General features: G+C 45.6%; 2 protein-coding genes and 1 long non-coding RNA gene across 3 annotated transcripts in view; all 3 read right to left on the reverse strand.

The window, feature by feature from the left end:
- LOC146514017 (uncharacterized) overlaps window positions 1–12,955 on the reverse strand; it is a 50,119-nt gene extending 37,164 nt beyond the window's left edge. The window contains exon 1 of the long non-coding RNA XR_014875362.1: window positions 12,905–12,955. This is a non-coding gene — a long non-coding RNA (uncharacterized LOC146514017). The remainder of the gene's footprint in view (window positions 1–12,904) is intronic.
- Window positions 3,660–6,343, reverse strand: LOC146514018 (uncharacterized). Its single transcript, XM_085168895.1, has one exon. It carries the CDS (start codon window positions 5,802–5,804, stop codon window positions 4,545–4,547), a length of 1,260 nt encoding a protein of 419 aa, XP_085025021.1. The 5' UTR covers window positions 5,805–6,343; the 3' UTR covers window positions 3,660–4,544.
- LOC146514019 (uncharacterized) lies at window positions 5,844–8,168 on the reverse strand. Its single transcript, XM_085167542.1, has 3 exons — window positions 6,623–8,168; window positions 6,446–6,504; window positions 5,844–5,969 (listed from the first exon to the last, which is right to left on the reverse strand). Exons 1-3 carry the CDS (start codon window positions 8,106–8,108, stop codon window positions 5,844–5,846), a joined length of 1,671 nt encoding a protein of 556 aa, XP_085023668.1. The 5' UTR covers window positions 8,109–8,168.
- Window positions 12,956–13,507: the final 552 nt, after the last annotated feature.

The following is a 13,507-nucleotide window of genomic DNA, read 5'->3' on the forward strand; positions in this document are numbered from 1 at the left end:
GCAAAAATGTGTCTGTAGAAGGATGAGTCACTGTGAAGGAGACAGTGGGAGAAGAAAAGAGGGGAAAAAGAGCAAATAAAGGGTAAAAGACTTTCTGTGTTGTCTTTAAGGGAGGTTGAATTAGTTGGTGAACCAATACCTTTGGGACTTTAACATTGTTATAAGACGTGACACTCGCTCAAGTGGTGGAAATGCATCCAAATGTGATAGCAGCAGTTATTTAAAGGAACCTCAAGAAGTAGCTTTACCATCAGTGATCAATCAGATACCGGCATTTCACACAACTATTCAATCTAGTTTGTTACAAAACCAATATAGTACAGATTACTTTAGATCTTTGTATTTTTATATATCCATCTTTTTTGTTGGCACCTTTGTAATAAAAGCATATATTTCATGCGCACTACCCTGTTTGATTTCTTTCTTTTCCCAGATTTTATTATTTTTGCTCTTCCCCTTTGTTTGGGGTGTAACAGTCTGGGGGTTTGTCCAGGATAACGAGTAGCAAGTGAGTCATGGACAATAGTTCTCCAATACTGGCTGCTTTTTCAGTCATTTTCACTGCAGTTCTGATACCTGCACATTTTCATAGAAATGTTTTTTATGTTATGCCTATTATTATTCAACCAAAAAAAAAAAAAAGAGGAATGAAACAGTGTTGTGTCTACATATAACATATAACTAAGCAAAGAAACAAATTTAACTTGTATCTTTCAGCACTTTGCAGCACTCTGTTGCTAAAACACAATACCATTTATTTAGTTGCATCTATAAAAATACTACAGGTAGCACAGTTTGATGGTTTTGGAATTTCTTTGGGGAATATTTTTACACCAAGATTGTGATTTTCAAACTGCTATTAGCTAAAATCCAAGGTAGAGGATCACATATCAGGCCTAAAAAAATTACAATAATATAATAATAATAATAATAATAATAATAATAATAATAATAATAATAATTCTCTACAGCAGTATGTAAAAAATTGTGTCTTTAAAAAAAAATTGTGCATGTCCAAGAAGCCATTCCTATGGGGAAAAAAAGGTGGAGAAAAGGTATGCCAAATTACACAAGAACCTAACTTTTTTTTTTTCATACACAGCACTTTATCTTTGTAGGTTTAATCTAACAAACTTCATATGTAAAGATGAAAACTTCATGATCAATGCTCTAGCCAATTTCCCAAGGCACCACAAGAAAAATTAGGACTGTTGTAGAGGGGTGCACCAATAAGCCTATAAAGAGATAAATATAATATTGAGCACAGTTTAGTTCAGCTTACTGGTGCAGCTCTCCACAACATCCCCAGTTTGTCAGGTACCACCTTGGGAAAATTAATTACCCACCTCTGCTCTAGTAGATAAAGAAGAACTCTAAGATTTTTTTTAACATGGTAAGCTCATTGCTTTAAGCAAAATGTTGTGTTTTGTTTAATCCGAAACTTTGGCCCAGTCACTGCTTCTAGACTATCAACACAGCAAACAGTGAACTTCATGCAGCCCAGTCAGTGTAACTTTTCACAATTTTGCTACCCAGTTATTACTTGTAGTGTTGTGGAGGATTTATGGTCCTTTGTTATCTTGAATAACAAAAAGTGAAAGAAAAAACAAAACAAAACCCCCCAAAATGATTAAGAAAGGTGCTTGAGAAGCAGAGATAATGGCTTTGTTTTCAGAAACCAGATTAGGAATTCCTGTTCACTAATCTCCCAAAGCAACAACGAGAAAAGACAACTAGAAACTAGTACTCTGGAGCTTACTACCGAGGTTACTCAATAGTCCAGCGAAGAGATGTTTCCAGCCACTGCCTTAAGTAGCGGATGCTGGTTAAGCAATGAGCGACAGGTGTGTGATTATTCACAGGTGCGAGGGCCAGGGGCGGAGAGCCCACAATGAGCTCCACACGGCAAGTGTGAGAGAAGGGGAAAGGAAAACAAGAAACATATGTAGCCAACTTGGGTCAGCCGGGCAGACACGGGGACCATGACACAGGTACGTACGTTCTTTTAGAGCAGAGATACAGATTAAAAATGCCCAAGGTGAAGCGGTCAAAAGTCTGGCTGTACTTCACAGCAAAAGATGCAAACTCAGCAGCCTGCAACAAGTGCTTTAAGGTGATACTGTGATACTGTGCAAAGGAGGTAACACCTCGAATCTGATAAAACACTTGGCGACGTATAGCGTTTTTTTAAAAGCCGAGAAATGCACCGTATTTGATAGCTTGTTGCAAGACCTCACACAGAGCACATCTACTGCGGGTGTGGTGGCCGTTATCGGACCCGGAGTTAGCAACATCCCCCAAGAACCTGAAGAGTAGAGTCCTGGCCCGTAGCCCTGCCAGTGTAGCAGAAATGATGACGGACGATGATGGCAGCAGCAGCCGTTCTTCTCTGCGTGAGTAGCTTAATGTTGTTCGTGTGTAATTTACGTTGAGTAGGCTAATCACGTTATTAAATGAATGCATGTAAGGTGAACTAGCAAACACCGTCGTAGTTACATGCGGCTGACTTCTTGTTTGATGGCAGATACTCCCTTCACCCTGGCCAAAAAGGCTAAAATGACCAAAGAAAAAGTGGAAAACAGCTAAACATGAGAGGTTTTTGGATAAAGTTTGTATTTTTTCCATTGTTTAAGCACTGCTTCCAGCCAAAAGTGAAACCATATATGCCCTATAGCTGCAGAAAAGGCTAACATTGTTATCTTTTTACAAAAAAACAGCTGAACATGAGAGGTTTTTGGACCAATTTTGTGTTCTCCATTCTTTAAGCACCGGTTCGAGCACCGGTTCGAGCACCGTTTAAGCACCGGCACCGTTTCAAAAGTACTGGTTTGGCACCGGTATCGGATAAAACCTAAGCGATACCCATCCCTAATTGGAAGACCTTTAAAAATGTGAAGTGGAAAGATTTTAAACTTTTAATTGTATTTTTATAAGTTTTACAGCTTTTCTATTGATAAAAACCAACAAAAAATAGTTATATAAGACATACAGATTTTTCCAGTATCTAATATATCTGCTATTGAAATTTTCTAGAACAAAAGAACATTATTATAAATACAGGGCAGTCTGGGCAATGGCCTACCAGAAGTTTTTCTGTTATTTTAAACATGTTTATCATGTAGAAAACGTTGGGTTACTTAATGTAATCCCTGGTTCTTTGATAACAGAGTGAGGTGTTTCACTATGGGAATCGCCTCGGCGTGACCAACTACGGAAGCTCCAATGACACCACGTCTGTCTATGACAGACCTGTCGAGCCGTGCTCAGGGCTCCGCCCCCTCATACTAACACGGCCGACCAGCTCCTCCTAACTCATTCCAAGCAGATTTCTTTCCGTGCCTAAGCAAGGAGGGAAGTGTTGGTGAAACACCTCACTCTGTTATCAAAGAACCAGGGATTACGTTAAGTAACCCAACGTTCTTTTTCTAACTTCGCTCGGTGTTTCACTATGGGAGATATGGCCCACTCCCAGATTGCGCCAGCTCCCGAAGCTACTCTCCAGTGCTACTCCAGGATCTCAGGCACCAGAATCCAGCACTGTCTGAGCCAGGGATGACTGTGCAACATCCAGCCGATAAATCCGGACAAACGTGTGCGGCATAGCCCAGCTTGCTGCCGCACAAATATCCTGGACTGATACACCTGAACAACGCCCAGGATGTGGCCACACCCCTAGTGGAGTGTGCTCGGAACCCCGGAGGGGCCTGCAAGCCCTTACAGCTATAAGCCAGAGCTAAGGCCTCTACAATCCAATGAGCTAGCCTCTGGCGTGACACGGGCCTGCCCTTGTGAGGGGAGGCCCAGGAAACAAACAGCTGATCCGACTTCCTGAATCCAGCTGTTCTGTCAACATAAGTCCCCAAGGCCCGGACAGGGCACAAAGTGTTCAGCCTCTGCTCCCTCTCTGAAGAGAATGGAGGGGGGTAAAAAGCTAGGAGCTCTACTGTAGAGCACCTGTATGACGTTTCCAATACTTTAGGGACAAAGGCTGGGTTAGGCCTCAGGAGTGCTTTAGTGAGTCCCGGGGCCAGCTGTAGACAAGAGGGGTGAATAGACAGAGCCTGTAATTCACTAACTCGCTTGGCTGTGGTTAGAGCCAACAGCAGAGTGGTTTTAAGAGAGAGAAACTTCAACCCCACTGCCCCAATAGGCTCAAAGGGGTGGTGGAAGAGGGCGTCTAAAACGACTGACAGATCCCATAAAGGGACCAGTGGTCTAGAAACTGGGAGCGTTCGACGCGCCCCTCTCATGAAGCGACATACAAGGGGGTGCTGCCCGGCAGGTTTATCACCAAACCCCACGTGGCAGGCTGAAATAGCTGCTAAATAGACCTTTATAGTGGAAAAAGCCTTCCTTTTGTCCAGCAAGTCTTGAAGAAAGCACAACAGCTCCACAACTGAACACTGAAAAGGGATAATCTGCTTTTCATGGCACCACTCTTCAAAAACACGCCATTTACTGCTGTAAACGGAACGAGTGGAGGAGGCTCTGGCATTTTGAATGGTTTCAATAACCTTCGGAGGCATGCCTGCTGCCTTCAAATTCTACCTTTCACGGGCCAGGCCCAGAGAGCAACCTGGTCTGGATGGGGATGGTATATCTCCCCCCGCGCCTGAGACAGAAGGTCCCTGCGGATGGGGAGTGGCCATGGCTCGTCCACCAGAAGCTGCATGATTTCTGCTATCCAGTGTTTGGATGGCCACCGTGGAGCTATTAAAATCAGTGACAGCCCCTGATCCCTCACTCTGATCAGTGTTGGGGAGATCAGGCTGAGGGGAGGGAAAGCATACAGCAGAGTTTTTGGCCATGGATGGGCCAGCGCATCCACGCCCAGTGGCACATGTGCGTCTGACAGGGAGAAAAACAGAGGGCACTGTGTGTTTTTTCGCGAGGCGAAGAGATCTACGGCAGCCCGGCCGTATCTCTGCCAAATCTGCTCCACCACCTGTGGGTGAAGCCTCCATTCTCTGAACAGTGGATTTCCTCTGGACAGGAGGTCCGCCCCCCTGTTCAGAATCCCTGGCACGTGAGTTGCCCGAAGGGAGAGGAGCCGAGTGCTGCTCCACATAATTATTTCCCTGGCTAACCTGTGTAGCTGCCGGGAACGGGTGCCGCCCTGGCAGTTGATATAAGCAACTACAGTGGAGTTGTCTGTTTTCACTAAAACATGTTGACCCCGGAGATACGGCAGAAAATGCCGCAAGGCTAGGAGCACCGCGCAGAGCTCCAGCACATTTATGTGATTCAGAGCGAGTCTCTGTCACCAAACGCCATTCACTGCTCTGCCCATCATAGTTGCACCCCAACCTGACAGGGATGCATCTGTGGTTAGGGTCACCCTGGATGATACTGCCCCGAGAGGTACCCCCGCCGCGAGAGCTGTCGGGCTCCTCCAAGGCCGGGGAGCCGCGATACACGGCTGCGTTATTTTTACACCACGATTGAGATGTCGGCGAGGGCACAGCTGCAGAGAAGCGACCCACCGCTGAAAATCTCTCATCATAAGCAGCCCCAAATGTACCACCGATATCACCGAGGCCATGAGGCCGAGGAGGCGGAGACAGAGTCGGAACCGCACGACTTTCCCCAGCTGAAAACGGGAAAGACAGTGAGTGAAGGATGCGATCCTCCGCTCTGAAAGTGCGATACGATAAGAGATGGAGTCTATTCTGAGCCCCAGATACTCTGTAAACTGTGCGGGTTCCAAGTGGCTCTTTTCCAGGTTGATTGTGAACCCAAGCTCCGTGAGGTGATTCACTACCACCTCGGAGTCTTTGATCGCCTGCTCGCGCGATCGTGAGCATATTAGATAATCGTCTATGTAAGAGAATATTCTGATGCTGCTATTCCTTAACGGAGACAGCGCTGCCTCCACACATTTGCTGAACACCCTTGGAGCTAAGGATAGCCTGAATGGGATAGTTTGAAACTCGTACGCTACGCTCTGATAAGCGAACCTGAGATATTTCCTGTGTGGAGGATAAATGGCGATGTGAAAATATGCGTCTGATAGGTCGATTGTAACAAACCAATCGCCTGTGTGAATTGAGCGACAAAGCGTCTTGTGTGTGAGCATTCTGAACGTGTACTTTCTCAAATGCTTGTTTAACACTCGCAGATCCAGAATAGGACGGAGCGACGTTCCATCCTTTTTTGGGATGAGGAAATAGCGGGAGTAAAAACCCTGCTGAGCTTCTTCGCTCGGAACCGCTCTGATCGCCTGTTTGTGTAACAGGGAGGATATTTCCTCCTCCAGCACATTCGCTGAAGCGCGACTGGCCACAGAAGCTAACACTCCGCCGAATCTCGGTGGTTTTGCCGCAAACTGTAGTCTGTAACCATGGGAAATGGTTGACAAGACCCCCCAGGGATGAACTGCGCATGCGCGCCACCGCTCCAGCCGCGCTGCGAGCGGGCCTTTGAAGACGCGGCAGCGTGACGTCACCCCTGTCTCCCGGAAGGAGTTGGGGCTCTCCCCCTCGGGAAGAGCGTGAGCTCCCCCCGCTGGGAACAAAGACAAATTGCAATGATTTTCTTTTGTTTTTATTTTGAAACTGGGGGGACATTCTGCCCTTGGCAAACTGCCTGGCTGCAGAAATGCACGTTTTATTTCTTTTGTTACTCCCAAACCACAGTGACGTGTCTGATGACTCTGGGCAGTGCTTGGTGACACAGACAGAGTGCTTAGAAGTGTTTGGTGACACTGCGCCATTTGTCCACAAGTCTGTCCTCCCTGAACTGGAGGAGGAGACTGAGAGGGTGCTCCTGGTGAACTGGAAACTTCCAGAGACCCTGAAGCAGAGGTTGAATGCTTCTCCCTCCTGCTTTCTGCGGGTGCTTGTTTCTCTCATTCTCTCCAGGGCTGGGCCAAAGAGACCCTTGGTTGGGTCATAGGCTGCATCCATGACCTCAGCCTTCTGAGCATCACCTAGGCCTGACAGGTTTAGCCACAAGGCTCTCTCACCCGAGACTGCAAGGCCCATAACGTGGCCACACCCTTGGACTGCTCCCCTGGAGGAGCGAAGAATGAGATCATTAACCACGCAGATTTCATCCCAGAGGGCTGGGTTCGGGGAACCCGAGTCAAGCTGACGGCCCATGTCTTCCAGAATTTCTGCCTGATATGCTGATAGCAGTGTGACTGCATTAAGCGGGCATACTGACTGTGCAGCATATTTGTACGTCCTTTGATAAATAGATGCCGTGAGGCGATCTATCTTGTTGGGCAAAGAAATGCTAAAAGAAGCTGAGATTGCCCTGCGGTTAGGGTGAAGGTGATACGCCACTGAAGGCTCCACTGCTGGGGGTTCGGTCAGCCCCAGTTCACCCATCCCCTGGATCTCAAGCTTAGAGCAGCCCTTGGTCGGAAGCTTGCTTTTAAAAGGGCTTGACCAATAGCGACTCATTTCCTTCATGCCGGCCGGGACTGCTGGCAGAAGCTGCTTCGATGGCGGCAAGGCTGGTGGGAGCCTCTTGCCGTCATACAGGTCACGTTCTGCCCCTTCGGCATCCTGGGTGGCTGGCCATGGGATGCCTAGCTTGGCAGCAGCCCGTTTGCAGACCTCGTACAAATTGCTGTCCACCAGGGGTGCAACTTCAGCCCCACTCGGTGGCCTGGACTGCTGGGGAGGAAAGGTAGAGTCATCCTCCTGTTCCTCATCCATGTCCTCCAGGTCGAGGAGGTCGGAGTCGGCATCGCCCTCCGCGTCCTCGCCACCCGGCTCGCCCACGTTTTGATCGAGGAGGTCCTCGAACGATGGGGGCATGAGCGGGGACTCTTCTTCCATCATGTCCGCCCAGCTTGTGGAGGCTCGCGGATGACGGATATCGCTCGTAGCAGTAGCCGCCGACAGGCAGGGGTCCTGACTGTTCGTTACTGCTACTCTCAGCCTCCTTTCCAGGACTTTCTCTGGCATCAAAGCACAGTATGGGCATCCCTGAGGGTCCGCCAGTGAAGCCTGAGCATGCTTGGCACCCAAACAGACGATGCACATTGGATGAGGGTCCCTGCCCGAGATGGTGGCACCGCATGATGCGGGGCACGGGCGGGATGCAGCCTCTTTAGCCTTCGGCTCCGACCTTTTGGCGGGAGTAGGAGCCGTAGACATGGTTAGCGGAAAGGGGTGAGACTAGGCTACACCAGGCTCGTCTCGACACGTTAGCCCACAAGTTGCTAGGACGAGCAGCGGGTGTTAAATCCGATCTAGTCGCGGCAGGAGTCAGCTCGTCGTGACACGTTAGCTGCACTCCGCTAGCCAATATCGTTAGCAACTTAATGCTAACCGAACCCTAGGTCGACCAACAAGCTAATGCTAGTGAGACGCTAATGTGGTTTGTGGCCTGCTAACAAGTTAATGCTAACCGGACACTGAACGAACAGCTCGCCGTAACGCGTTAGCCCGAGTCACACAACGTCGGCTACCTCGCTAACTAAAACCAGGAACCGCTGGGACAGCTCGCCTGACTCGGTTGCTGTTCCACAGTGCAACTCTAAGTACACTTCTTTCGAAGGACTTACTCAGCACGATCCAAACTGGAACCGGAAAAACTGCGTTCGGCGACGTACTCCTACACGGGACGCCTGAGAACTGTTAAGCAGCTAATCAAATTAGCCTGGATGCGCTGAGGGAGCTCAAAGTAGTTTCTCACGGGAAGAAAGCGAGAATGAGTTAGGAGGAGCTGGTCGGCCGTGTTAGTATGAGGGGGCGGAGCCCTGAGCATGGCTGGACAGGTCTGTCATAGACAGACGTGGTGTCATTGGAGCTTCCATAGTTGGTCACGCCGAGGCGATTCCCATAGTGAAACACCGAGCGAAGTTAGAAAAAGAACTTCTTTTTCTTATATTTAAGAATAAGAAAAAGGAAGGATTAAATGTTCTGTTAAATGTCTTTACACTAGTTTGACATCCCAGGGCTAAGGGAAAGGGTAAAAGAACCAGCACAAACATATTAGCCTACATTACCAATTCCACCACATATATCTGACACTGCCTCCTGATGAAAGCACATAGTCATCTGAACCATCTGAACCAGGGCCTGCAAAGCTGAAAATTTAAGGACTTAAAAATCGTAATTTTTTTTTGGGTAGACAGAAAGCATTTGTCTATTTACATTTTTTGAAAACATTTCTTTTCTTCTATTAGTTTTCTAAATCTGTATGAACACTGATAGTCCATCCATCCATTCTCAAGGTCACGTGTGGGCTGGAGTCAACTCCAGCTACCACAGGGCAAGTCACCAGGCAAACACAGAGAGACAGACAACCATTCACACTCACATCCATGCCTATGGACAATTTAGAATTACCAATTAACCTAACCCACCTAACTGCATGTCTTTGGGCTGTGAGACGAAGCCAGAGTACCTGGAAAGAACCCACACAGATACAGGGAGAACATGCAAACTCCACACAGAAAGCCCAGATGAAGATGATGATGGATTCCCCTCCTAACACTGATACTCATTCTCCAGTATTCATTAAGCCTAGCAATGTTCTCATACTTCATGCCCTTGCACCAATCCCATGATTCCTACAGTCTGTTATTTTAATGCACACAAAATAAAATGACATTAATTCTCAACCAATCAACTGAAAGGTACTGGCATTAGTACCTCTGACAGTATTACTTGATGACAAATGGTTGTCCCTTACTACTTTTACTGCCGCAGTATTAATGTATTAAACTGTCAACCATGAATGCATTTTGTTTCTGCTTTTTAAGCTGTAAAGATTTTTGATTTCACAGCTGAGCTAACATTTTATATTACTGAATAAAAACCAAGACTATAGAAAAAAATGGTTAATTATCCTGTGTGACAGCAGGGCTGGCTGTTTAATATGAAAGCAATCCCATACCACAGAATTTCATGTTACTGGAAATCACACCAGCAGTCCAGCATGCATCAACTCAAGTAACAAGGACAAAGACAAATGTCACTGAGGCATCAGCACTTTGCAAGCATGCTTATTGTGTCATCAAACTGAATAGCATGCTTGTTGTTGTAAGTGTGGCCCTTTCGTGGGTGGGAATTCATGAGAAACATGCAGAAGCCAGAGAGCAGCAATTAGTCGCAAGTGTGGAACCCAAGGTAAATTTTTCAAGAAGCTGCAACAGTGCACATGTATTATTAAAAAGTATTTTCAACGCCAGTCACATTGTTCATCATACTTAATCAGGTAGCCTTTACATAATTCATGTTTAATTAGTGGGTGATGGAGTTTTCTGAAATCATCTGTCAGTATAAACAGATTACTGTAATTATATTGTTAATTTACACAAATAATAACCCTGTCTGCACACTGTAAACACGTGTACTTTCCTGCAGTTACTAATCTGACCATCTTTCAAGGCATAGAATAATTGTATCTTCTCATGGACTTGTGCCTAACTGCACAGTTATAGTTGTGACTTGCACTCTTTCATCATACTGTCCAAAAAATATTATATTCATTTTGACTGGAACGCCATTGTTAAAGGAAACTTTCACACAGAGCCCGCACCAAGAAAAATCCACTGAAATGTTGACTTAACTGGAAAACCTCTGCTTCTGCTGTTATTTTGCTGTTGCTAAGTAACTTTGTTAAAACTGTACTTACAAAATATTCAGTCCAAAAACAAGAAAAATATTTTTGTGAAATGTTTCTTACTGCTTGTACTTCTGGATCTTTTTCTCTTTTTTTTTTCCCTCCGTTTGCTTCAGTAGAGTATTGGCAGGTGTGCTACTCCTGTAATGAAAGAGCAAGCAAATTGACATCTGTCACTGTATATTCTTCTGATACATCATTACTTCATTTTCTTTTTGTGAACATGTGCAGAAGATCCACAGTATCCACCGTATCCATTTCCATTTAAAGAGAGCAAAATCCACAACAATGAAATCCAGAAACCAAACATTAAGCAAGGATAAAGAAACAAGCAGAAACTACAGGTAATCAAATCAAATCACTTTTATTGTCACATCACATGTGCAGGTACACTGGTACAGTACATGTGAGAGAAATTCTTGTGTGCGAGCTTCACAAGCAACAGAGGTGTACAAAAATACAATACCATAAGAACAAGCAAAATATAAGAATGGGTAAATCTGAGAATTATATGAATAAATATATGTACAATATAAGAGTGTATGCATATTACTGAATGTGTATACTAAATATGTATATCTACGTGTATACATATTTTTCAAATTAAATAGAGTAAACAATAAAATAAAATATAAAATATACAGAGGTTGGTAGTTGGATATTGTGCAAAACAAGTGGCATTAATGTACAGTATGGAGTGCATAATGTTGAGTTCCAGTAGTGAAGGTGAGGTGTCTATGAAGTGTTCAGCAGTCTGATGGCCTGGTGGAAAAAGCTGTCTCTCAGTCTGCTGGTACGGGACCGGATACTGCAGAACCTCCTTCCTAATGGAAGCAGTCTGAACAGTTTATGGCTGGGGTGACTGGAGTCCTTGATGATCCTCCCCGCTTTCCTCAGGCACTGCTTCCTGTAGATGTCCTGGAGGGAGGGAAGCTCACCTCTGGTGGTTTGTGTAGTAGTAGTCTGGTGGTTTATGTGTGAGGACATCCCCACACCAATCAGGGTCACCCGAATCACCTGAGACCAAACATCAGAGTGCAGAGTGGTGATGAGAACCTAAATGAGCCCAGAAAGCAAGAATGACCACAACCAAAAGCAAAGACTGAGCTGGAGCGGACACCAGTGTGCTGAGCCAGAAACATGCAGGAAAGTCTCTACCAGTGCCCGGCAGCACATCCCAGTCCCGCCCACGGAGCTCCCAGGATAAGGAGCCCGATGTCACTTGTGCGCTTCTGAGGCACGGTGTTTCAGGCCTGCCTTACCAGGTGGAGGAACAGAGGACAGAACTAGAACTCGCTGGAGATATTATATCTGTCACGTTGGCCTGGGAGTGACTCGGTGACTGAGTCTGGAAGAGGCGGGCTTCTCTGCTGCCCATGTGACTGAATTGTGGATAAACAGGAACAAGAAATATGGTATCTAACCAGATTCTTACTCTGGATGGCATTACCTTGGCCTCCAGTAACACTGTGAGGAACCTTGGAGTCATTTTTGACGAAGACATGTCCTTCAACGCACATATTAAACAAATATGTAAGACTGCTTTCTTCCATTTGCGCAACATCTCTAAAATTAGAAATATCCTGTCTCAGAGTGACGCTGAAAAACTAGTTCATGCATTTATTACTTCTAGGCTGGACTACTGCAATTCATTATTATCAGGATGTCCAAAAAACTAAACTATAAAAAGCCTTCAGTTAATCCAAAATGCTGCAGCAAAAGTACTGACAGGGACTTTCTATCTCACTATGTGTTAATAGACCTCTCTGCATTGAATCATGCCTATTATTAATCTCTGTCTCTCTTCCACAGCATGTCTTTATCCCGTTTTCCTTCTCTCACCGCAACCGGTCGCAGCAGATGGCCGCCCCTCCCTGAGCCTGGTTCTGCCGGAGGTTTCTTCCTGTTAAAAGGGAGTTTTTCCTTCCCACTGTCGCCAAAGTGCTTGCTCATAGGGGGTCATATGATTGTTGCGTTTTCTCTGAATCTATTATCGTATGATCTACTGCAGCGGTCCCCAACCCCTGGGCCTCAGACCGGTACCGGTCCGTGAGTCGTTTGGTACCGGGCCGCGAGAGTTGAGGCTCAGGTGTGAAATGTATGGTTTTCAGGGTTTTTATCGGTTTTCAGCATTATTTTGTTATCGTTTTTATCGTTATCTCGGTTTTCCTGGGTCTTTTCATGTGTGTTATGAATAAATCTTCTTTTTTCGGTACCGGTACCAGTCCGTGAAAATATTGTCGTGCATAAACCGGTCCGTGGCGCAAAAAAGGTTGGGGACCGCTGATCTACTGTACAATATAAAGCGCCTTGAGGTGACTGTTGTTGTGATTTGGCACTATATAAATAAAACTGAATTGAATTGAACTGAAAAAAGGAAAATTGATGGATGGATGTATTGTCCAGATACTTTTCAGCCTCTGAAATGTTCACACTTCAGTCATATCTGTATATTTGATTTAAAATCCACTGGGGTTGTGTGCAAAATTACAAAAAATGTAATTAATTTAATCCAATCTAAATACTTTTAGATCTAACTATGACTTTCATTTACAACTAAAAAAAAATGGTTATGACATGAAGTGAGTTTCTATCCCTAACTGATCTATCAGACTGGTTGAAATAGAAGGTCCAGATGTGAAAGCTGTGCACGTGCAACAAGCACAGACAAACATGCACCATGAGGGAAGGCAGAGGGCAGATCAGCCAATAAGTCTATAACTCAGTGCTGTTCAGTACTGAAAGGATGTCTCTTGGGACAGGGCCAGAGTCCCTGTGCTCAGAAGCAGTTTTAAAGCTTACTACAAACACACAGTGCCCCTTCTGCCAGCAAGAGAAGCACATTTTGAACAATTTTCAAATTTCAAACAGCTCACCAAACCACAGAAGCATAGCTGGATTAAGGGCTCTAGATGCCAGTCGA

The sequence above is a fragment of the Neolamprologus multifasciatus genome, chromosome 7 (assembly GCF_963576455.1).
Source record: "Neolamprologus multifasciatus chromosome 7, fNeoMul1.2, whole genome shotgun sequence".
NCBI classification, from domain to species: Eukaryota; Metazoa; Chordata; class Actinopteri; order Cichliformes; family Cichlidae; genus Neolamprologus; species Neolamprologus multifasciatus.

Excerpts from the sequence above, each read along its gene's own strand:
- LOC146514018 (XM_085168895.1), bottom strand. The coding sequence starts at position 5,804 with ATGCTCACGATCGCGCGAGCAGGCGATCAAAGACTCCGAGGTGGTAGT.
- LOC146514019 (XM_085167542.1), bottom strand. The coding sequence starts at position 8,108 with ATGTCTACGGCTCCTACTCCCGCCAAAAGGTCGGAGCCGAAGGCTAAA. Across the intron at positions 6,505-6,622 it reads CACGTCACTGTGGTTTGGGA|CGGGGGGAGCTCACGCTCTT; the intron begins GTAACAAAAGAA and ends CTTTGTTCCCAG. Across the intron at positions 5,970-6,445 it reads ACTCCTTCCGGGAGACAGGG|GAAATATCTCAGGTTCGCTT; the intron begins GTGACGTCACGC and ends TCCTCCACACAG.